General features: G+C 42.4%; 1 protein-coding gene across 1 annotated transcript in view; it reads left to right on the top strand.

The window, feature by feature from the left end:
* LOC102199112 (neuropilin-2-like) overlaps positions 1-21863 on the top strand; it is a 90976-nt gene extending 69113 nt beyond the window's left edge. Inside the window, exons 13-18 of the mRNA XM_013913501.1 lie at positions 3720-3988; positions 4091-4187; positions 5701-5733; positions 10692-11069; positions 17824-17886; positions 18598-21863. Of these exons, the coding sequence (XP_013768955.1) occupies positions 3720-3988; positions 4091-4187; positions 5701-5733; positions 10692-11069; positions 17824-17886; positions 18598-18923 (1166 nt within the window). The 3' untranslated portion in view covers positions 18924-21863. The remainder of the gene's footprint in view (positions 1-3719; positions 3989-4090; positions 4188-5700; positions 5734-10691; positions 11070-17823; positions 17887-18597) is intronic.
* The last annotated feature ends 2456 nt before the right edge of the window (positions 21864-24319 follow it).

Below are 24319 nucleotides of genomic sequence, written 5' to 3'. Positions count from 1 at the left end.
AAAACTGCTTACAAGTGGAGAATAATAATTAATAGCTACAGCTCTGCTGGCTTTCTCAAGCACACACTGTAGAAATTCACCAAGCAGACCTTCCATCTTCTGAAATCTCCACAGGGTTAGAACCCATTAAAAGGATTTATGGGTGGGCCTCCTCCTCTAATTAAACACTCAAACTTTCTGAAAACTCCACAGGCCCAGCAGAAAAACATTACTTATTATCTGGGCATTTCTCATTTCACAATATCTCTGTTTTTTTAAAGACATAAAAGAAAGCATCGTCACGCTGAAATGTCTGACCTTCCTCAGCACAAAGACTTCTTGAGCTAATTAAGAGCAAAGCGGTCGTCCTGTGGTGGAATATGATGCATCCCAGTGCTGGGAGGAACCACTGACAGCAACCATGATGCAAGGATTTCACTCTTATCTGTAAAAAGTGTGCACGACGTCTTAATTGGAGTTTTAAAAAAACCGTTAGGTTTAACAGTTTCACTTTCCTTACCCTAGTTTGTTACTTTCTCATCCTGTTTGTCGGGTCTTTTCTATTTTTTCTCGTTTTCAGATCTAATCCACGACAGTTCTTCTTCGCTTATCTCTTTTATTTTGTGCTTGAAGCGTCTTTGAATGCTGTAATTATCTGACTTCGGGCTTCGTGTTTCTTCTTTTTCTAATTTCTTTTCCTTTAATCTTTCTTTACAAATGTCTTTTTGTTCTCAATCCTTATTATCTCGTGTTTTCGTCTTCAACATACAGCTGAATTATTCTTTTATTAAAAGTCATTCATTTCCTTTTGAGGTTGATTCATACTGATATATCATATATTCTCGCTGGCTTCACCTCCGTTTCCGTCAGTGGTACTTGCAATTTTCCGTCCATTTTTAACAAGAGAGCAGGAGGACTGTTTTATCAATCGCACACACACTTACTGTACCTACACACCCATAAGGTGCACACACACGGCCCAGAGCGGTCAGATAAGTCAGATGATGGCTTTGACAGAAGTGCTGCCTTAGCTCTTCAGCTCTCCCCGGGGCTCCACACACACACTTACACCCATAACTCAAGGTGGAACTGTCTGTATATTAAACACCCAAGGCATAAGCCCCCCCAACACACACATACACACACACATACACACACACATATATATATGACCTTGCCATCCACCAACGCTTTCTTTGTATCTGCTGAAACCATCCAGTTCATGGTTGAACGAGCAGCAGCTTTATAAACAGACAGGGCCGTGACATAAGGCAAAACTCTACAGCTCACTAGGATCTCGTGAATGTGCGCACGTATATGTATGCACCCTTATGGGTGTGCGCCTGTGAGTGTATGTAATTGACTTAGCAGCGTCCCTGTCTCCATGTTTGACAGCAACATGACATTAAGTCTTGTTCTACAGCAACATTAGCGTGGCACCCTGTCTGGAAGCTGTCTCGATATGCAAATCAAATCCCCAGCCCTTGTCATTAAGAGCCCTTTTAGGTTTTTTTAAGAGAGGAAAATCCAACCAGAACAGAGCTCATAAGTTATTCTTTTGATCTCAGATATGACACGACTGAAATTCTTCACCCTGGAGATTTTCATCGAAAGAGTTGTTGTTGGAGATGGAACAGTTATTGATAAGGAAGGGCTGAATGGAGACAAAAAGAGATAACTGACAGCGCTGTCTCGCTTTCGTTCTCTTCATAGCGCTGCATCCAATTATCTTGGTGTTTAAATGTGATGGGAAATATATTGATCAGCTGTCTGTGTCCAGTGAAACCTAATCACACACATACAGGCCTATTGTACAAGTGTGAGGATGGCACATGAAGAAACACCACCACAAGAACTCATGCACACACGAGCACAAAGACTCAACACACAGATATAAACAAAGATACCTAAAAGTGAACAAACACTCTTGTAAACAGACTGCAACACACGCGCACACACACACACACACACACACACACACACACACACACACACACACACACACACACTTCCCTCCCTCCCTCAGAGCCAATTCTACATCCCTGTCTATCCCTCCCATGGAGAGTTGTTAATTAATTCCCTCCCCTTGTACGTTCGCCAAGATCAAACGCAGAACGACAGAAAAACACTTCAACTTTTCTCTAACTGTACTTAATGAGCAACGGTAATTTAGCTCTTTTTTTGCATTGCCTCCAAGTGAGGAACTGAGTTACAAATCCATTATTCATTACGATGAACAGCAAAAGCTGTCAAATGTTTTTCTTCCTGTCTTAGCCAACGATGGATGGACGGATGGACGGATGGATGGACGGACGGACGGATGGACGGACGGATGGATGGACGGACGGATGGATGGATGGATAGATGGACGGACGGACGGATGGATGGATGGATGGATGGATGGACGGATGGATGGATGGACGGATGGATGGATGGATAGATGGACGGATGGACGGATGGATGGATGGATGGATGGATGGACAGATGGATAGATGGACAGATGGACGGATAGATTGACAGATGGATGGATGGATAGATGGACAGATGGACGGCTAGATGGATGGATAGATGGACAGATGGACGGATAGATGGATGGACAGATGGACGGCTAGATGGATGGACAGATAGATAGATGATGGATGGATGGACAGATGGATAGATAGATGGATAGATAGATGGATGGACAGATGGACGGCTAGATAGATGGACAGATAGATAGATGATGGATGGATGGACAGATAGATGGATAGATGGATAGATAGATAGATAGATAGATAGATAGATAGATAGATAGATAGATGGGCAGATAGATAGATATATAGATAGATATATAGATAGATATATAGATAGATAGATATTATTTTAGGGGTTTTACCCTTTTTTCTTCTCCGTCTCTCCTCGAGAAGTGTCACACACAGTGTCGGGCTGTCGATAAAAAGGCTATTTGCAGCTCCACCGAAGCTTTTACTCTCCAGCCATAGTAGACAAACAGCCAAACACAGCAGCAAGCTAATGATTATGCTTGTGTTCAGAATGGGAGGAAAACACTGTAGTGCAGCCTTTTTTCTCTCACTCTTTGTTATTTTCTTATTCTCTCTTCCCTTCAGCCTCTTTGCTTTCTCCTCGTCTTTCTATCCCGTCTTTGGGTCGAGTGCAGAGAAAGAAGGTGAATTTGAAAAAAAAAACCCTGAGTGAGTGATTGTGTGTAGAGGAAGCAGTCACACGCAGATACACACCGCACGTGCACAGGCATCGTGATGGCGTCGGTACGATGGCTGTGCTGACTAAGTGTAGCAAAAACATGGAGAGCAGCAGAATGAGGTGTCAGCATTCAGAATGATTAGGGCTGTTTAGTCTAGAGCTGTGTGCATGTGTGTGTGTGTTCATTTGTATCCATAGCCATTAGCAGCCATGATGAAATGGCAGTCTCATTTGCAGTTAAGCCCCATACCACAGAATGATGGCAGTAATGCCTTAAACTGTAAACAACCACATCCTGCTGCATTACTACACAGCACTGTCACAAATCATAAAATACATTAAACTGGGATCCAGTTAATGAATAAAATGCAAATAGCACGCAGAAAGCCATACATGTGGTGTCATGTTGTGGTAAGAAGAGTAATGATGTGTCAGTTTAAAGGCTGCTAATTTATCTTTTATTACAACCCATTAGTGTGAAATGAATTACCGAGTTTACATCGGTATCATAACCAGCACAACTTTTTGGCCTCTTTCAGATTTTTCAGGGAACTACCTTCATCTCGATGCCGGAAGCCACACCCTGCGCAAGAAAGCCCGGCTGCTGAGCCCCGAAGTGGGGCCAGAGCAAGGCCCGCTCTGCCTCCAGTTCTACTACCAGCTCCAGGGAGAGGCACAGGGCAGCCTGAGGGTCCTGCTGAGGGACAGCGACCAGGGAGAGACCCTGTTATGGGCATTAAAAGGTGACCAAGGCAGTCACTGGAAAGAGGGGCGCACCATCCTTCCTCGAAGCCCCAGAGAATATCAGGTAGATAACCGCTGAGTGTTAGCGTGTTTATGAATCCCTGAATTAAGAAGCTAACACATAAGCTGAGCTGTAATCACCTGTATGTCCCTTTCTCTGGTGTAGGTGGTGTTTGAGGGGTTTTTTGAACACCCGACAAGAGGACATATCAGAATAGACAACATCCACATGAGCAGCAGCGCTGACCTGGAGCAGTGTGCACGTAAGTCCCATTCACCTGTTGGCACCTTCATTAATATGCTGGTCAGTGTTTCCGTCTGTCAGCTATCACTCTCTCCCTGCTTCACACCGGAACATTTATTCTGTGTTTTCGCCAGAGAGCGAGAGTGATGGGGGAGAAAAAAAAAATCATAATATTTCTCATTTACACACACACACATCAAAAAAGTGAAGCGCAAAAAAGAAAGTAGGTCACAACTGCCCTTTGGGCATGGATCCTTCACTATCTTTTATTATATCTCCCACTATCTCCTAGTCTTTCCCTGTACCACCCCATCCTGCTGTTTCCTTATTTGCTCTCGTTTATCCATCTCCAGCATTATCTTCCATTCAGTCTCTGCAGTCGAGCACTGAAAATAACGTGCGTGCTTGTGCTTGATTACTGGAGAGACTCTCTACTCTGGAGCAGAGAGACAGTAGTTAACCAATGAGGCTGCTATCAGCGACTGCTGTCGGCTCACTTGTAACAATTTGCTTTGCAGAGAAAAAAGGGCAAATTTCCATGCACTCCACACGCTGGGTTAAGTTTGAAGTCCTTCATATTTCCTGATTTCACAAAAATGTATGTGAGTCTTGGTTCAGAAACAACTTTGTTTTTATTGTAAAAAGATTTAAAGGCAGAAATGAGTCGTATTATGGACTTTAGGACCAGTCAGAATATATTTGCCTTTAGTGCTGTAGTGCATTAATACACCTTTAAGTCAAATGTTTCTGTGAGTCAAAGACGCTAGTTTTCTCACTACCGCTTCTTTATCTGTGCTGTAACTAGTTTTCCCTTCTTTTTTCCGTTCTGTCGCTCTTTCTCACTTCCATAAAAGATGCCACGTCCTCCAGCAAATAATAAACAGCAGTAAAATTCAGTCCGTCTTCCCACGACCCCTTAACTTACCTCCACCCTTCCTCTTCATTCCTCAATTTCCCTTCTCGTCACTCTGCCCCTCACCCTTTTCACCCTGTTTTCCGTCTGTCTTTTTCTTCTGCCGTTAAAATCCCAAAGGAAAGAAAGAGGATGAAAACGCTGTAGAAAAAAACTTTTAAAAAAAGAGCAATCGGGGAGAGAGGGAGAATGACAAAGCAAAGAGAAGGTGAGAAATGACAGACATAACAAGAGCCACTTTCCCTCTTCCCTCCCTCTTGTCTGGCTCTCTTTATTTTCTTTCCATTTTGTAAAAATAACTGTCATCCTGGAGGATATATGGGCCTTTGGAGTCTTAAACTACCTCTGAACTCGACAAAGCTTTATTCAGTTACAAACGCCTTAACCAGGACTGCGGTTATCTATTAAAAAACATTTGTGTTGACATTCATTAAAACTATCAGCACCATATAAATGTAATCATATATTATATAAGCTGAGGACATCTGCTGTTATTTTATTGCATTTCATATTGTGAAGGAAGCTTCCAAGGCCATGGGCGACACATATCCTTTCACATTTACTCTTGCTCCTCGTCTAACTTAGCCTCACTAACATTTGTTTTTCCTTTCTTTTCCAGAGCCTTTGCATGCTTTACTTCCTGGCCTGAAAAGTAAGTTCTACTTCACGTGCATTTGTACTTCCTGTGCCAACATGTCTGTGCTTCCTGCTTTGTTGCTTAGCTCAGCTTGCAGCACTGCAAACCCTGTTATTACCATACAGGCTTCCACAGCACACACTGTTAACTAGATAGGGGGTAAAGGTATTACTGTGCATCACTGCACATGTGCAGTACTTCTTGTAGTAGCACATGTACAAAACCAGAGTGGAGTGGGCTTTGTGAGGGGACAGGTTTGCAGGATGGATCCACTGCATTTTTCTGGCATGACTCCTTGCATGCTGGGCTGAAACACTTGATTTTGTAGTTTTTTTGAGTAAAAATAGATTTTTTTGCCTTCACACAAACAAACACGCACATGAATACATACTGCAACAGTAACACTTGACTAGCAACAATGTGCAGCTGTAACAGAGGGTGTTTCAAATATGAGCAGTGCACTGAACCATATTTGTTACAGTTTTTAATTCTTACTCAGGTTGTGTTTCATTTTAAACCATAAACAATTTCTCAGATGATGTAGGGATGAAGGTTAAATCACAGGGTCAGGGTTAAATTGCTGCTTCTGGTCTGTTTCTTTGGTGTCAGTGAAATTGCAGAGCTTTTTATCAGTCCATCCATATTTGTCTTCATAATCAGTCTTTCCCATCATAGTTTCCTTTATCCTGATTCAATTTCAACAGCTTAGCATCCTCTTTCCCTGCACATCCAGCTGCTCCTGGTCCACACTCATTTACGTCTCATTTTGTCTTTCCTTCTCCTTTCCCTGCCGTCCCCTCTCCTCTGGTCCCTGATCCCCCTTACATGAAATGCAGAGCACATCACACCCAACTTTCCTTTTTTCTCTCTCATTCATCCAGAAATAGGCCAGTCTGAAAAACGATAAAAAGTCTTAGAGCGATTGTGCTACTGGATCTCTTGTTTTTGAAGTCTGGGTTGGGACCTAAACCACGAGCTGTTTGTGCTTTTGTTTAGACGCCCACAAAATACACATGCTGGTCTCTTTGAAGACTTGCATATAGAAACTGGACTTCAGATTCTACCTCATGCTAACAAAACTTTTGACCACTTGGAGAATATAAAGGCTTTTTGGTGATTTGGTTCATGGAAGGCTGAGGCTTAAACCAGAGGACTCTGCTTTTATGTTGCTAGTTTCCTCAAATATTTCTGTTTGTGTGTGCGTGCGTGTGTGAAAACTATGAACACATAGTGTGAACGCTGAGAAGCACTTCTTGTTGTCCGGCACATTAAGCTGAATGAAAACACAAAGCCATCCAAGCACCAGTGAAACCCAGGAGACAAGTTCAGAAAACTCACATCACCTGACTCATACCCCGAGTATTTGACCTAATCCTCGCTTTATCTTAAACTGTCATGTGACTCCCAGCACGACAACGCTGCTGGTTCTGACAAACACCATATTTCTTGATCCTGACCCCCAGAAAGAAGGATTAAATTTCTCCTTTTAAGAAGTGATCTGAGCCCCTTTAGGGTTTCTCTCTGGGTGAGCAGATAAAGTTACACCTCAGGTGTTGTTTATTCTTCTTAGTGTCTCGATGTGAGACAAACAAAGCGTAGTTGTTTTTGACAGTTTTAAAGTTGACCGTGAGAAATATTCATGCTGTCACGGAAAGCTTCTGTTAAAAGGAGGCAGTGACGAAGGCTTAATCTGAATTTCTAAATTGATTTTAAGGAAAACAGGAAACCCCGGCACAACCAAAATGATTGCACTATATGAACTTACAGTCTTGTTACCTTTGAAACTGTTGCAGCTCTGAGACCACCAGCAGTCAGATGCCATCTTCAAAGAAACTTTGGTGCATGGAGATGGTGAAAAAACGATAATAAGACTGAGTCGGCAATTACATTAAAGCTGTTTGTGATAATACAGATGATCACAGTGATTACCTGTGATGACATAAGCTGCTGTTGTTTACATATACAGCATCCAGACAGAAACTCAAAAACAGAAATTCCTCCATGCGCAGTGGCGTAGTCGCTGCAGGGCGGCATCGGCAACCTTTTAAAAAGATATACAAGTAGAATAAAACCAGATGGCAGCCAGTGGAGTCGAGTCCCTAATGCAAAGACACAAACTGCAGACAAGTTGTGCTCATCAGTGGAGGCTGACCTGGATTGCAATGTGTTGGCAATATGTCTGCATTCATAAATAAGACAGCAAATATCAGCAAACATTTACCAGTCATTCGCAGAGTGACTGCAGTCGCTACAAGTCAGTGATTGTTTGATTGGTTGCCCCCCGGCCAGGTGACCTGTGGGTACTGCTGCAAGCAGTCGCCAGATGCAAAAACACTCAGTGCACTCATAAGCAACCAGCCATTTTCCTAAACGCCTCAGTCGGCTCCGTGAAGGCGACGCCGCGGTGTCAGGCGCTGTCAGGCGCTGTCAGGTTGTCCATCTGTGCCAGTCCGGTGATTTGATACCTCAAATTTGTGTCTTGAACTCAAAGGTTAACTGATTATATGTTGGTGGTCAAAGGTCAAGATCACCTTACAAACCAAGCTTTTGGCCATGACTTCAGAGGTCACACGCTAATTATTACAAAATGTCACACAAAGGTCTAATGGGATAAAATGACAAAGTGGCGATACTTTATATCCAAAAGGACAAAGGTCAGCTTCACTGCGACATCATAATGTTGTGCAAAAACACTTTTGTGGTCATTACATGGCAACCATAACTCAGGAACAGAAGGGGAGATGGTGACAAATCGCATTTGGTCAGACGCTGATTTGGCAGCACTCGTATTTAATTCGTAGAGCGTTCACTACACATTATAGTCCAGACAGACGGCAAGTTTTTTACTATAAAATCTTCCCGGTGGATTAAAATGTACAGTAAAAATATACATACATATATTTAGAAAAAGTTTGATGTTAAGAAGACGCTCGCAGAAACATTTGAAAGTGTCTGTTGGAAGCTATCGGTTGATTATTGCACACACACTCGTGCGTCTACACAGAGAAAAGGGGCTTACTCTGGTTTTCTGTTTTGTTTGTGAAGTGAGAGGCCGGCTTTGATGCTAATTAAGTGATTCAGAAGCTGTAGTTACCAAGCATCCCTTGAAAGCTACACGTTTTAGCTTTAGCAGCCATTCCCCTTTGCTACCTCAAAAAGCAAAGTAACGGTCAACTTTTTCAGCCCTGGAAATTATTTGTCAGTTAATCCACCGGTGGGAAGACTCTCCGTGCAGCGCAGCTTTACAATCACAGCCAATTTTAAACCCTTAAAGAGTGCGTCTGAACTTCAAAAAAAGACTAAATTAAGCTTACTGGTTCCGTGAGGTTTTGTATCCTGCTTTGCAACTCTCCTCCATCTCTTATTTCAGCTCTTTTTTTCTCCTTCTCTCTCATCCCATCTAGTCCTCGCTCGCCTCAGTTCTATTTCCTCTTTTTTCCTTCCTGTCTTTCTTGCTCATGCACCGTCTTTCCTTTATTCTCCCCCTTTCCTTTCTCTCTCTCTCTCTTCTATAACCTCTCTCTCAGCGGGTTTCTTTCACTGCGAGTTGACAGAGTATTGAACTTTCAGACAAACCCTTTAATGCAGGATTAAAGATATCATGGCAGGATTAGCGCCCTGCCTTCTCTTCCCCACCCTTGCACCCTCTCTCCTCTCACTTTCTACCACCCCTCTCTATTTCACTCCATTCTTTCCTCCAATAATGCCTTCTTTCTTATCCTTTCTCTGCCCCTGTAATTTCCCCCTCTCCCTCTCCATCTCTTTCTCTCCGCACTCAACTTCGGTCTGATCTTGCCCCGATAAAAATGCCGCATCCCAGCAAATACACCCACTTAACACTCCCCGCCCTTTGTTCAAGTCGCCCAAGCACTGCATAATCAAGGCTTTGCATTCTCTGATCCAATCTGAACGCATGGCATGGGCCTTTGCGTGTCAATGTGCAGCTAATGCTTGTGATGTTTGCATAAATCAAAAAAAGAGAGAGAAGAGTTACAGTAAGTTAAATATTTTATAAGAAATGAAGCCTTTAATTGGTTGTTTAAATATTAACACACAGCAAAATGTTAAAGCTAAAGTGGTTTTTGCCTGATTTATTTTCCTACCTTTAAATAGCGGCGAGCACGAGAGTTTCGGCACACTGCCCTGTAGAGTAAATGACCCCTGCTTCTGTTGTTAGGTCTGTCAAGCTCTTTGTTCTCTCCAATTTTACAATGATTTTAGGCAAACGCTATAATAAATTAGCTCTAATAAAAGCTGAATAAGCAAAAATGTTCTGCTTCTGTCCTCAGAAGACTTTGAACGCTCCTAGTTTTCGTAATGAATTCTTTTAAAGTGCTGCAAAACACATTTTAAATATGGATATAATGAGCTAAATTTCCCCTTACAAACAGTCTGGATTCTCACACGTTAATTATAGATGTGAAAGATGTGCAAATAAAGAAGATATCAAATGCTGCCATCTTTTTTAAGAAGGTATTTCGGCCACATTCAGAAGCCTTTTCAGGGTCCAGGTGGAAAATTCTGTCCAAGTAGAATTAGGAACGAAACCACAAATTAGAGTCCAACTAAACAGTCATTCTAGTTTTAATATTGTTAATTATGATAAGGAGGCTTTTCTAACATAAACGACTATTAGCATACGTGAGCTGATAGCCAAACTAATATATTTAGTTTATTACCAGAACAAAGTGTGTTTGCCTTAAATAAAACTCATTATTATTAATAGGAAAGTTAGCCAAGCATGTTAGTGTTGCAGTTTGAAGTTATAATGTTTGAAAAAGTGTCACTTTTACTGCAGCAGCATGCTTCAGTGTGTGGAGATGCTCAGAGCTTGACAGACCTGCCATGCTTACTCACACTCTGACAGGGGTGAAGTGAACATAGATCTCTAAATCTGAACTCTTTAATGCAGTCTGCATGCCTGCCTTGCTCATCTACTGAGCCAACCAGTAATGTGTCCTCCTGCCCTCCAGGGGGTGCCATATCTGGAATGGAGCCCACAGTAGACACAGTGGTGGTGCAGCCAGTCCCTGCCTTCTGGTACTATGTGTTGGCGGGAGGCGGTGCCCTCTTGGTGCTGGTCAGTATAACCGTGCTGGTGATACTGTGCTGCCACCGGTACCACTGGGCGACCAAGAAGACCAGCAGTAGTCATCATCATTCGGTGACGTACCGCAACAACCAACTGCCATATCAGCAAGGTCGCCAAAACTGGTACCAGAGCCAAAACCCAGGCTGTAATCTGATCCATAGCCCTAACCAAAACAACCTGAACCCAAGCACCGGGCCGAGTCTGGAACCCATGCTCACCATATCACTGGAGAAAGAGGACAGCTACGACTCCCAGTGTTGAAAAGGCCCATCTGATTTAATAGTATGTTTTTTAAATGAAGCAATCAAGGGGTGTGAAAAGAAGCCGTATTCAGCATAATCACTGCTCTTCACTGATGAGGATCTGCTCAGAGGCACTCCAGTGCACGTTGCTGACGAATGATCTAATTAACTGATCGGTGTACACTAAACTGGTAGAAAGAAGTCCTGACATTAAACTGTACCCCTGAAGAGCAGATGACAGAGCTTCGGTTGTATTTCTGATGGCTGAAGAGGGCCTGATAACGACACTGTGGGGCAATTTTTTTGATGTCGAGCGTAGACTGGCTTCTGTACCTGAACCCTGAAAGCGAGCTGGATTATGACCACAGTAAATCACAGTAAAGGTAGTATGAATAACAGGCTGTGGATGACACACACTGCATTTACATGCAGCGTACAATGTCAGGGTTGTAACAGCATATCCCCCACCTTCAGTAAATGTCAGAGCAGGATCTGTCTGTCTGCCCCGCTCTGATCTGCAGCTTGGACATTGCCTGTCTCCAGATACCCGTCAGACAGAGGAAGGATTTACACACAGGTAGAAAAGACACGCTGTGTTTGTGTGCAGCATTAAGAGTGATGGCTGCTTCTCCGGGACTGAATGAAGCCCAATTTTATTTGCCCACATGTGTTTGCGAGACTGAGATAGTGACAGAGACAGATTAATAACAAAAAAACAGGAAGAATTAGTGTTGCCCGTCCAGCTGTGACAGATAGACAGCTGCACATGCACCCTGCAGCTCTGAGACGGCTCACGTCGCATCACATCAGCTGAAACACGCGCACCAATATATGCACGGACACTTCTGAGATTTTCAAGTCTCACATGTTACTTTGAGTGTGTTTTTCATTACATTCTGGATATGCCTTTTAAAAAAAACGTGCTTTAAACCTATAACCTCCGATATGAGGTAGTGCCTCTGTCCAGTAAGAGTCTGAATGGATGCAGTTTGACTCTACAGTTTGTTGCCTGGATCTCGTGGATAATCTGATGCCTGTGTCTGTCAATGTTCAAACTAAACACCCGTGTATGTCTTGCACACATTAGGTTGGGTGAATGAAACAAAAAGAAAAGAAGTACTATCGTGCATCATTTGAATGTGGAATATTATTTTTCTTAAATCTCTGCAAATACAACAATCTACAAACAGTCTTTACTTTCTGCACATAATTACCAAGGCCTTTTTTGTTTCTAACACATCCAACACTGGTATCCAGTCCAATAAATGAGACCAAACTTGCTTTGATAAAGAGCATTTTACAACTGAAGCCTTTTGGAAAATCATTTATCTGCTTAAAGACTGCCGACTGATTCTAGTGCAGCAACAATGTAACTTTTTATTTATGTATTTTCTGTTAGGGGTGTAACGATTCTCCAGATCCACGGTACAGTTCATGTTTCTTTTGAATTAAGGACATCACTGGACGGGAGGATTAGGGCCACTGAGGAAAATATTTTCGAGTCGTCACTTTTTCATCTTCAGTGGCCCTAATCCTCTCCTGTAGGTAACAGCTGCTTTTAATCAGCTCCACATGACCAGCTATCATAAGCAATACAAAGTCATGTCTATTTAGCACATCATTACAGGACGCAAACTCTATCTGTCAGCTGCTAATATTCATCCCATATTTGCAAACGCATGCTGTTTATACTAACACAAAAATGCTCCAGTAAACAGACGCTCATTTAAACTGGATTTTACAGCAAAGCTTGGCTAATGTACCAGACGTGACCCTGCAGTTAGTCTGCCATGGCTGTCACGTATGGTCTGTCTGTATTTACAGTCTTGCACTGAGTTGATGCTCTTAACTTTTACATCATCTCCATAACATATCAATAACAAGATGAGAGCGCAGCGGCGGTGAGGTCTAACGAACGAGGCCGTGGATGTATCGCAAATTTAGTGTCTGCTTCTGAACTGTTACACCCCTAATCGGCATCTGTCACTCACTGCAATGATGGTCTGTGTAGTGGATAGAAAAAGTCGACACACCTGTTAAAATTTCAGGTTTTATTGAGACCGAGATAAATAATTTCCCACATTTTCCATCTTTAATGTGACCGACAGTTTATCCTGTACAGTTCACATGGGAAACAAACTAAAATCCTTAAAAGGAGGGAAATGTCACATTTAAAGTAAGCTGGTTGCATTACACAGCATTTTGGAGGTAGTACTCTGTCAGCATGGCACATCGTAAATTAACATTATTGACCCTCTCCAAACCGGTCAGGTTGTGAGGGTGTCGCCTGTGCACAGCCCTCCTCAGGTCACCCCACAGGTTTTCTTTTGGGTTCAGCTTTTCTGGTGATGATATTTTTGATGACTTGGTGAAATTCATATCGATCTAGAACTTTCTAGCAGACACCTGAAGGTTTTGCACCAACGTTGGTTGGTATTTGAGACTTGTTCCCTGCACCTTGACTACTATTTATTTAAGTTCCCCAGTGCCAGCTGAAGAAAAACAGCTCCAAACTATGATGCTGCCATCACCGTGCTTCACAGTGGGTCTGGTGGTGTTTTGGTGATGGGCACTTTCTGGACTGTGGCCACAGAATTCAGACCGTAGAACATTTTCCCACACGCTTATGGAAGAAGTGAAGGATGCAGAGATTGTTGTCACGTGTGGTTAACGTCGCGGTCAGCCTCTTGGCAACCTCCCTGACCACTTTGGAGGGGCACCCGGTCTCTTTTAGTCAGTAACAAAGTGTTAACTAAGCAAGTGTCAGAAAAGTCGTGTTAGACCAGCTGAACTTTATTTGATTGTAGTCAGAATCTCTTTAACCGATGGCAGGTGTGTGCTGACTACTGTTTGGCATGATTTTGAATGTCATTGGTTAATTTTCTATGCAAACCAGTTATAAAAGGACGTGCAACCACATTATTTCATTATTTCTTTATTTATTTATTCCCTCCGAAACGTTAACAGTTTGTTTTTAAATTGAACTATACAAGTTACAAGTCATATTAAAGAAAGCTCTCACCCCTAACCGGTCACGGCAGATGGCCCCGCCCCTCCCCGAGCCTGGTTCTGCCGGAGGTAACTTCCTGTTAAAAGGGAGTTTTTCCTTCCCATTGTCGCCAGGTGCTTGGTTATAGGGGGTGTCTGATTGTTGGGGTTTTCTCTGTAGGTCTTTATTTTTGACTATAAAGACCTTGATGTGACTATTGTTTGAATACTAACAACATTGAAATGAATTGAATGTTTCGTCTTACTTGGCATTTTAACAGGACTGCTTTCATAAGTTTGATTGTGTATTTAATCAGCAAGTGTAACATGATGCATTTCTGATTAGCGGGTTCATATTTTTGCAGTGTAGAGAACATGAGCACTTTTCTTTTTAATTTACTTACATCTACTGTGAATCTTTTCATGAATTGATTAATGTTCTTTCTGTCCTTCTGTGTTGCTGGTGCACACTAGTCACACTATAGTTGTTTTTATACTTGCTGACTAAAAATTATATTGATTCTGCACACTGGGATGAAAAAAACTATTCGGTGTCATTTAGTGTTTTGAAAGCTTTGAAAGCTCTTTTAAAGCTTCTAGTTTGAATAAGATAGGAGCTCATAATAAAGCAAATCTAAAGTGTTAACGTGTTTTATGAAGAATGCTCACATGATGTCAGAAAAAATCTATCTAGATTGTGAAGCTGACGGTGTATCAGAGTGGACTTCACAGCATCTCTACCCCCTACATCATTTTGTTCATGCCCAAATCCCTGAGCCTTTTTATCAAAACCCACTTGTTCCTGTTCTTCTCCTTCCCTTCATTGCAAATCCTCCCAGTGAAAAACACAGGAGAGAAAATGAGAGGCAGAAATGGAGGGGAGCAAAATCTCTCAGAGGAGAAGGGCCCATTAAGCGAGCCCCCTTTTTCTCCAAAGAATGTGCCCAGAGATGGAGGGAGATGAAAGAAGTAAAAGGAAAAAAATGCTCTCTATACTTTCTAAAGATAGATCTTTCTTTTACTCTAAGAGGGAGGCTAACAGGGAGGCAGGTTGTGGTTTGGATTGAAGGAAAGAGAGAATAGATGGAGGAGGGCAGGTTGTTTCAAACACAAAAGCAGATGAAAGAAGTCTTTTGGCAGAATAGACAGCGTGATGAAGCCTCACTGCACTGCACACACACACACAGACGAGCAAACGCCATCTAACCACCACAGACCTCTATTAGCCAAGAACCCAGATTTGCAGCAAGCTCTCAAAACACCGTTATCAAAATCATTGTTTCATGCATTTTTTCCACACTGCAGATATTCCCCATATTGGCTTATTTCATCATGCTGCATCTTATAAAATGCTGTTTTGTGCCTTAGTCAACAAGTATTTTAGTTATTTTGTGCTTGCATATCCATTTCCAGTGTGCCGAGCCCCTCTCCCTTCCATATCAATCGACTCGCGTATGATTTACACATTATATGACTCATTCTAGCAGCCTTGTGCCATAACCCAATCAATGTGGGGCTGGATTCAAATAGAAGAATGATATACGGGTGTATTTATGTTGTGCTACCCGTGCACTTTTCCCCTGCACTCTCTCTCACTCTCTATCGAACTTTTGCAAGTTTCTGGCGTCTTTTCATGCGGCCCTTATAAATCAGCCTCCCTCTCTCTCTCTCCCTTCTCCATCACAGACTACTTTGAAGCCTTTTAATAATTCTAATTAGATAATGGAGCTGATTGCATTCATAAAGCCCTGCGGTAAGCATTTCTAGCCCTGAGGCCATCTCTATTTTTTCTCTCTTTCCTCCTCCTCCTGTGGAAATATTATCGTACAAGCACTCTAACAGGTCCTCGGGCCCCTCTGGAACAGCGAATGGTGCCAAAGAGCCATCCCTGTCTCTTCCTGAATAAAAAAGATCCTTTTTTATTTTTCTCTTTACTAATTGGAGAAGGGAGATAAAATGGGGCTACAGGGAGTTTTAATCTCCTTTCAGATCCATGCGATGATTCTTCTCAGGATCCTCGCCCGAGGGCTTTCAGCCAGGATCATTAGAAAGCGTTCAGCAGTCATCCAAAGAGCGTCCAAACCTCTGGTTTTTATCCTGATTTTTTCTTCTTATCTTTCTTTAAGTGATTTAATGTTTTGTCAATGCTTGCAGTGAAAAAGGAGAATTTAGAGCGTGGAGGGTCTGTAGTCAGGCAGCAGATTTACAGACGTGTCGTCTTTTGCATTTCAGTAGGAACCTTTAAAACATAATTACAGCACGGCTACTGGGTTCATTAACTTCTGAATAACTGCACTGTTTTTACATCTAATTACACGAGAGTATTAATTCATTAAAGTCTGCTGCCGACGCTCTCTTTAATCACTTTTTAGTTTTGCAACCTTTCATGCTTTCAGCTTGATTGTAAATTTAGATACAACCACACGTTGAGATTTATCTTACTTTAGTGTATAGCTTTGTTTTTTATTTTTTAATGAATTAAATGTTTCTTCTGTAAATCTGTTGGAAGCAGAGAGGCTTGATGATTTTGAAACACGGCCTCAGATGAAGCTGAGTTTAGTTCACTCGCTCCGCCTGAGTAAAATCAGCCTTGAGGCTGTAAACTTCTTCATCCCCGGCCTAAGCCACATTGCTGTTATATTGCTTTTGTGCACTTTCTCTGCCTTTGTCAAGATTTGATGGTTGTCTTTCAATGTCATGCACTTTGAGGACATTAAATATTGATGTCAGTCAAATAACTACATTTAGAAACGCTCCACTGTTCGCTTAATTGAATGCACTCAATTAGCATAGGATTTGTTTGTCGTTTTAATATTTGAAATGAAATTAAAATTTGGTTAATTCCTTTAGTTTGTTCTCTAATTGGGTTTGAAAATCCATTTTTAGAAAACCGTCTTTCGTTTAAACTCAGTTCTACGACATTCATGAGCGAATAGTGCAGCAGGTGTCATTTAAAGGAATTCATCTGTAAGCTTTGAAGAAAATATGCAAAGTTTGTAAATGCAGTTTATTGAAGGTGTAATCGCAAGATGCCAAAACTGTCTCACAGACGAACATCTTTATCTAATTGAGGAAATGAAGCTTTTTTCATATGTTCTAAATGAGTTTTTCACCTTTTATCTTCTGAATATCTATTACAGTTTCACTTCATAATGTGTTTTTGATTCCTCTGCTCTGGCAGTAAATGATTATCAGCTGCTCAGATATTGCTCCATTTATTTCTGGGGACTGTAACGTCAATTTCCTTGAATAAAACTGAAGAAGAATCGAGCCCTCAAAACCTCCAAAGCCTTGCACTCTGGCCTGCCTCGAACATTTAAAGTGGTATTTTAGCTTGTTGAATTTCACGGTCTTGGAATAAAAAGAAAATAAACTGTGGTGAATGTGAAGGTAATAAAGGTAATATTTTTCTATGAAACCGTTTTGTGTGCTTTCATTTTTTAAAATTCAGCCTCCACTCGCGTCTTTCTTTTCATTTCTAAGCAAATAAAAAAAGAGCACTGATGCTTATCACATAATGGAAGTTGCTGGCTTTACGCAGGTAGTCTGGGAGAAGAGTTCAGTAAGACTGGATGTTGTTTTTCGCCGATAGACCGAGCGCGGAACAAAACAGTTTGGAGGAGCTTTCTTCCCTGATCTCTTCAGAAAGTTTAAACTCTTTGAGCTGTTTGATACCCATCTACAAATGCAGCGTAGACACGGAGCGACGTTATCGCGGCGGGACTCTGGAGTAGCTCCAGACGGTTTAGATTAATACTGTTATTCTTTCTGTCTCTTTAACAGATCCCAGGCCAATAGATTTTGAAAAAGATCCTGTTTTCAACCACAAGCCCCCCATCAACGAAGGTGAGGTTATCCTCCTCTCTCCTCGCAGCCTCGGGCTATACTGGCTGTTTTACAAGTCTCACCCAAAGACAAGTGAAATTGCTCTTTAAGGACAGGCGTGCCTATGGCTCCTCCAGAAAAGAGCCCGTGGCAACGGTGACAGACAATCTCTGCTGTGTGCAAAGAAAGGAGACGAGTGTGAGCGAGCTGGCAAAAGCGCATGTCTGCGTGTGCATACGGTGTGCGTTCTTCCTCGTCCTCCTCCTCTTTCATGTTCCACGGCAGACAAAGTGAGACAGACAGCTTCCTTCTGGGCACCGAGAAAAACATCTGTCTGTAACAATCACAGATTACATGTGTGTGTGTGCCCACTGCTCCTTGTTTCTTTCAGCCCCTTGACAGAAACAAGACGAGAGTACTCAGCTTTTAGCTCGCTAAACAAGTCTGTTTACTGTCTGTTTACAGCTTTCCTGCTTGTCTGCAGTGTGTGCTTCCATAAAACACTCCAAATGCAGCACTTAATTGTGGATTGGCTCGTTCGTGTGTACACATTCATTATTCGGATTAGCCCGATTGCCTTACTAAGTAGGAGTGCACACTTCAGCCCTCACCACATGCACCAGATCGTACCTTTAGAGTAATTAATTGCATTACGTTTTCCAAAGTTGCTAATCAATAACAACTGTGGTCTTGAATACATCAGCTTGCTAAGATTTCCTATTTTCTCTCCAGACTATGTGTTCCCAGGGTGGCCATCCTCCTTCTCCACCCCCTCCTCCAACATGGACCCCCCCTCCGTCACCTTGGTGTCAGAGAAGGACAAGGACAATGCCTGGCTGTACACGCTCGACCCGATCCTCCTCACCATCATCGTGATGAGCTCGTTAGGCGTCCTGCTGGGAGCGGTGTGCGCGGGATTCCTCCTCTACTGCACGTGCTCCTACAGCGGGCTCTCCTCGCGCTCCTCCACGACACTGGAGAACTACAACTTTGAGCTGTACGACGGGATCAAGCATAAAGTTAAGATGAACCAGCAGAGGTGCTGCTCAGAGGCATGAGGACTCAGAGGGGAACTCTGGAGAGTGATGGTGGGGGAAGACGCGAGCCCCCGCAAGTCATCTTGTTCTCAGACAATTTGAAAACGAAGCACTATCTGTAATCTCGACCCCCGTGTCCCCTACCTAATGCCCCGCTAACCCCTTGCTCTGATGTCTAACGGGGTGAACCCGGAGTTTCCCCGATTGTCTATGTGCCAGTGGGAACTTGTGATCTTTATCTCCCCTACATGCTACGAGGCCTAAACTAGGGGAACATGTGACCCCCGTCTCCCCCCGCCTATAGTCCATTTTCTCCTCTGCCTGCAGGAGACAGCCTGCTCGATTCTAAAAGCCTGTGATTGAATGAAGGAATGAAAAAAAAAAGAGTATTAATGATCGATCTACCATTGAATATTACCCACGAGCCACTGGGATGACATCGAGAAGAATGGACTACAGCACCTGTGACAGTCTGGACATTTGGACTACAAATGGCAGCACAGTCTGGGCTAAAGTGTTGGGATTCTTGATGAAGAAAGGAATTTGATGATCCGCCCTCGTGACTGACGCAGACGTGAAACTTCAGCGCGAACAGCAGAAGCATGTTCCACAGGGCACCAGTGGGTCGGTTCAGTGGGTCATTTTTGACTGAAATCAACACATATCAAGTGAATGCCTAACCCCCCCCCAAAAAAAGTTTAAAAAGATATTGAACCACACAACTCAAATGATCTAGATTTCTAATGGCAAAGAAGGAAAGGAGTATGAAAAAGGACATTTTCTTTTCTTTTTTTTGGTTTGTTTCTGAAAGTGTTGGATATGAGTTCTGTGAGTTTTTAACGTCCATTAGCCTGCCATGTGGCGCTCGCTCGCTCCTTTGTCTGCCCCGGTCTGCGCTTCGTGAAACCAGTGGCATAGAAGAGTAATGGTGACTGTTTTTGTTCTGTTTTAGACTTGTGTCTCTTTGGGGAAAAAAAGGTAAAGAAAAGCCAGCTTCAGTTCGTAGCCGCCCTGTAGAGCTCTTATGCCATTTTTTTAGCCTTTTATTTTAGCTTTGTGTTGGACTCCACGGTCTTACGTGTTCTTTCAGTCCTTTACTAGCTATTTTGGCCTATTTTCCATTACAGATTATCAGTCTTTACAAAGAGTAGAGGCAAGATAAAGTAAGGCAGAAAATCAGAGGTTTATCAAAATCTAACATGCTGTTATGGAGTCGTGCTTTAGATTCAGTATTCTAGAGTTTGTTTTTGGTATATATCTCTATTTTTTTGCTTTCCAAACTGTACGATGCCCAAATGATGGACAGACACTGTGTGAAGAAAATGTCAGTGATTGTTTTATTGCAACCTATGGATTGCCAAAGAGCCTTGTATGTGCACGGTAGGGCTGCGGGGATTAAGAGCGATGAGTCGTCACGCCGCTTATCCACCACTCTTAACTTTACCCTTCTAAACAAAGGCCGCTCAAAGATGAAAGGCGAAAGAAAGACTACAGGAGGAGAACGGAAATCGCACCGTCGACTTTTTTGGACACACAATCGAGCCTTAAGCTAACTACAGTATACGCTGTATCGGAGGACAGCCATCGAGGAGGGCCAGTGCTGCTGGAGAGACTGATAAACAGGAGGAGGCACACACACACACACACACACACACACAGAGGTAGAGAGGAAGACAGAGGCAAAGACAAATAAATGGTTGTGTTTACATGCAAGTGCCAAATGTGTTATTCAAAAGAAATACCAAGCAATCGATCGTTTAGCCTAAACTGAGCCTTTCTTATAGGTATCTTCGACAGCTGATAGCATCCCAGGTGTGTTTCTGCTGTTGTGTTTCTATTTTGTTTGTATTTCATGCACGCAATTGAGTCACAAAATAAAGAAATGTTATTGGTGGCAAAACATTTAGTGAGACTGCAAAAGAAAAAGCAGGTAAACGTGCAAATTTGACAAAAAACACAGGTTTTACTTTGTGATGCAGCCTGTGAAAAGCAGGATAAAGATGCAGCTTCTATCACAGGTTTAATCATTTATGAAAGTGCTGCAAATGAATATCTAATCAACGCCCAGTAATTTGTTTGACATTTCTAAAAAAGAAACCATGTTTGGTTGGAGTCCTGCCGACTCGAGGTCGGCTTTAATGTTCCCCGAAGTGCTCTAACAAAAAAACACTGATGTTAAAAATATCTGCAAACCTTGTGTTCAGACAGAGAAAAGTTTGGGGAAATATAGATTTTTCTAATGCAAACTTCACCTGTGTTATTTTGTGTATGGAATAAGAAATTACTGAGCATAATTAATATTTTTTAATAGAAGAAAATCCATCCAAAAAGTTTCAACTGGGAACATTAAATCAACTTTAATTAAATTAATATCCAATCCAGTTATTCTGTGCATGTGAGCGTATCCAAAGACTGCGAAAGTAAAGAGCAAACAAAATAAAAGATAGAAGATGAGCGTGAGGAGGACAGGTGGATGATGAGAGACACACACGACTTCAGACTGGAGGACTAAACGCTGAACTCCGCCTCTTTCTTTTACAGATGAAACCTTAATCCTAGGAAGTAGGTTTTGATTTTCTTTTGAATCTGTGAAATATCACGTTGTTATCTTCTACGGTGTAAACTCAAAGAGCAGAGGAAACAAGGGGGGATGTAGGAGGAGAACGAGTCGCGCTCGGTGCATCTTTGCCTGCAGCCCCCGTTCTTTCTCTCTGTCTTCCTCTCTCCTCTTTCAAGGGCAAGCATCGATATAGCCAGGAGGCCTATTAAGGAAAAATAAACAAAGAAGATGAAGGGAATAGTAAAAGGTGTTGAAAGAGAGATGAAGGAAGGGAACAATGGAGGGAGACGGAGAGTTTTCTGTCCATCTAACTGTGTTTTCATTGGACTGTTTTCCAAGTGCCTTGGAGCTCTCTCATTATGTCTCTCTTGCTTGCTCTCTCTCACTCTTTCTCTCTCCCAACTGATATCTTACTCTCTCTGTTTCACACACACACACACACACACACACACACACACACACATGACTAGAGAATATATTGCAACAGTTCTATAGAAACAATGAGACACACACGCTCATGAAGTTGTCTCTCCTCCTGCGTGACTTTACTCACTCATTCCTTCTGGAAGTCCACATAGTATTACCTCTTCTGTCTCGATGGACACACACACACACACACACTAATGACAGACACACATATGTACACTACATCAACACAAACCTACGGCACTGGCCAGATTATTCAAACTGTTGTTTGTAGACTTTGTACAGAAAAATTTCTTTTTTTAATGTTATTATTATTATTATTATGATTATTATTATTATTTAATAAAGGCTAAACAACATGTAGTCTGGTGTTTTGTGTTTATTTATATTCATATGTATACATTCATATATACATACATACATAAAAGAAATTTCCATCACATGTGCAAAAGTCTTGAGCCAGCGTCTCTATATTCTCTGTATTTTGCTTTTTCCAAGGATGCAGACTCATTTAAACTGGTCTTGAGCTGGTCCAGGCTCTCTGAAGGGCTGTTAAAGTTTTTCTGTGGGCACTGGCTTTCCCCCCACTCATGTTTAGTCTAGTCCTCCTGCCTGAGCATTTTCAAAAGAATGTCTACTTGCTTGTTAAGACAATTAACTCTGGACTATGAATCATTCAGGGATTTAAAAAACACACCTACGAGATGGGATGAACTGGTGTTTTGTCTACACATAAAACCCAGAAATCTTAGCAAAGAACAAATTTGAAATCATTTTTTCAGGCACCTAAAAACCTAAAAGTCACGTCCTTAAGAAGCAGGAAAAAACCAGCAAGGACCTGAGATCTGCATTTGGACCTTCAGCTGATCCATCTGCTGTTCACTGAAGCCTCATCAGAAATCATCTGAGCGGAAAGGCAGCTGTCAAGAAGCCAAGTTACACAAAAACTGGACTCAACTAGTTTGTCATGATTTGCTGGGCAGCTAGTTTTATATTACGAGATCATTCAGAGATTATTAGCATTGCAGCTGACGGCCTGGCTCTCCATCCTTCTCTCCAAATGTAGTTACTCCTGGTGTAAAAACAATAATAATAATGTCTCTATTTTGACATTATTAAAGCTTAATTTTGCATATTATGCTAACATTTGTTCATTTTTATTAGGCCCAGCTGATGGGACGTTCACTAGCTCACATGCATTTTATTATTAGGTATTACATCACTGAGGGGTCTCCATGGACAGATCAGAGCTATGCTGGCTGTATGAACACCTCCACTTGTTGGACGTGCTGCAGCAGGATGAGTGGAACAAAAGCAGGGCTGAGCTTCACCAAATGTAACTGAGCTGCTGAGAAGTGAAGAGGACGCAGAGGTCAGAAGGTGTTATGAACCACAGACGTCTGTGAGCACGTGAACGAGCCAGCAGACAGAGAAACCAGCGCTGCCTCTCCTGGTTCCTACGCTCCCTCTCTCCTTCACCTCCACTCGCTCCTCCACCCTCACACTCTTTGTGTCCTAAGGCTGTTTTGGAGTTTGTACCCGTGAGAGGGCAAAGAAGGAACGATCAAAGATTCCCTTCATTTAATCGAGTCGTGAAAGCTTGCTCCTAATTAACACGCACCCATGAAAACACACCAAAGCACACACGCCTGATGGAGACTAGCTGGAAGATCACAGCAGGAAATTTGTCACCCACTCAAATAATTTATCTTAACAGTGAGAGTACTGATGGGCCCAACGTGACAACAGTTTTGGATAACTGCCTTACAGTTGGGCACGGCATGCATTGTGTGCAATTACAAGAGTGTGTGTGTGTGTGTGTGTGTGTGCATCATAAAGCACCAGATTTAAGACGGAAGCAGCACACCAGCAGTTTATATGAAACCACAGTGAGAAAAGGTCCAATATAGCAAAACCATTTCTCCTGCACTGCCCAACATCCCTGACCATCTGCTCCCCTTTATACTGTTTTTAATTGGCTGTAACTCTGTGCAGTACGACTGAAGTTTGCTCTTAGCCTCGTGTAATTAGCTCAGAGAGCCGTTACCACTGACCTGTCGGCATCAGCATTTCTTTTTCTTCTTTCTTCTCATTGCTCCTGCCCTCATTTATTCATCACTCCATCGTTTCACTGTTTTTCTTCTTCTCGGGAGACCGACCTGGTTCTCACGCTTTCTGCTGACATAAAAACACACAACAGCACACGCATGAACACAAGTCAAAGTTTCTGCACGAGCATTGAGCCAACGCTCTTGAACAGAGGCTCATGCAAACTCAAGTGTACCAGTGTGAACGTCTGCAAGCCTGTAGATTCACACACACACACTTTGTACTCACACTTCAGGCGTGTCTCTTGTGGTTGACATTTGCTGAGAGTGTAACCTACTAACACAGATTTTAACTCTGCTCAGAAGCACGAATCACTGATCAC

The sequence above is a fragment of the Pundamilia nyererei genome, unplaced genomic scaffold, assembly GCF_000239375.1.
Source record: "Pundamilia nyererei isolate P.nyererei 1_Seehausen unplaced genomic scaffold, PunNye1.0 scaffold00135, whole genome shotgun sequence".
In the NCBI taxonomy this organism is placed as follows: Eukaryota; Metazoa; Chordata; class Actinopteri; order Cichliformes; family Cichlidae; genus Pundamilia; species Pundamilia nyererei.
This window is presented reverse-complemented; position numbering and strand designations above follow the sequence as displayed.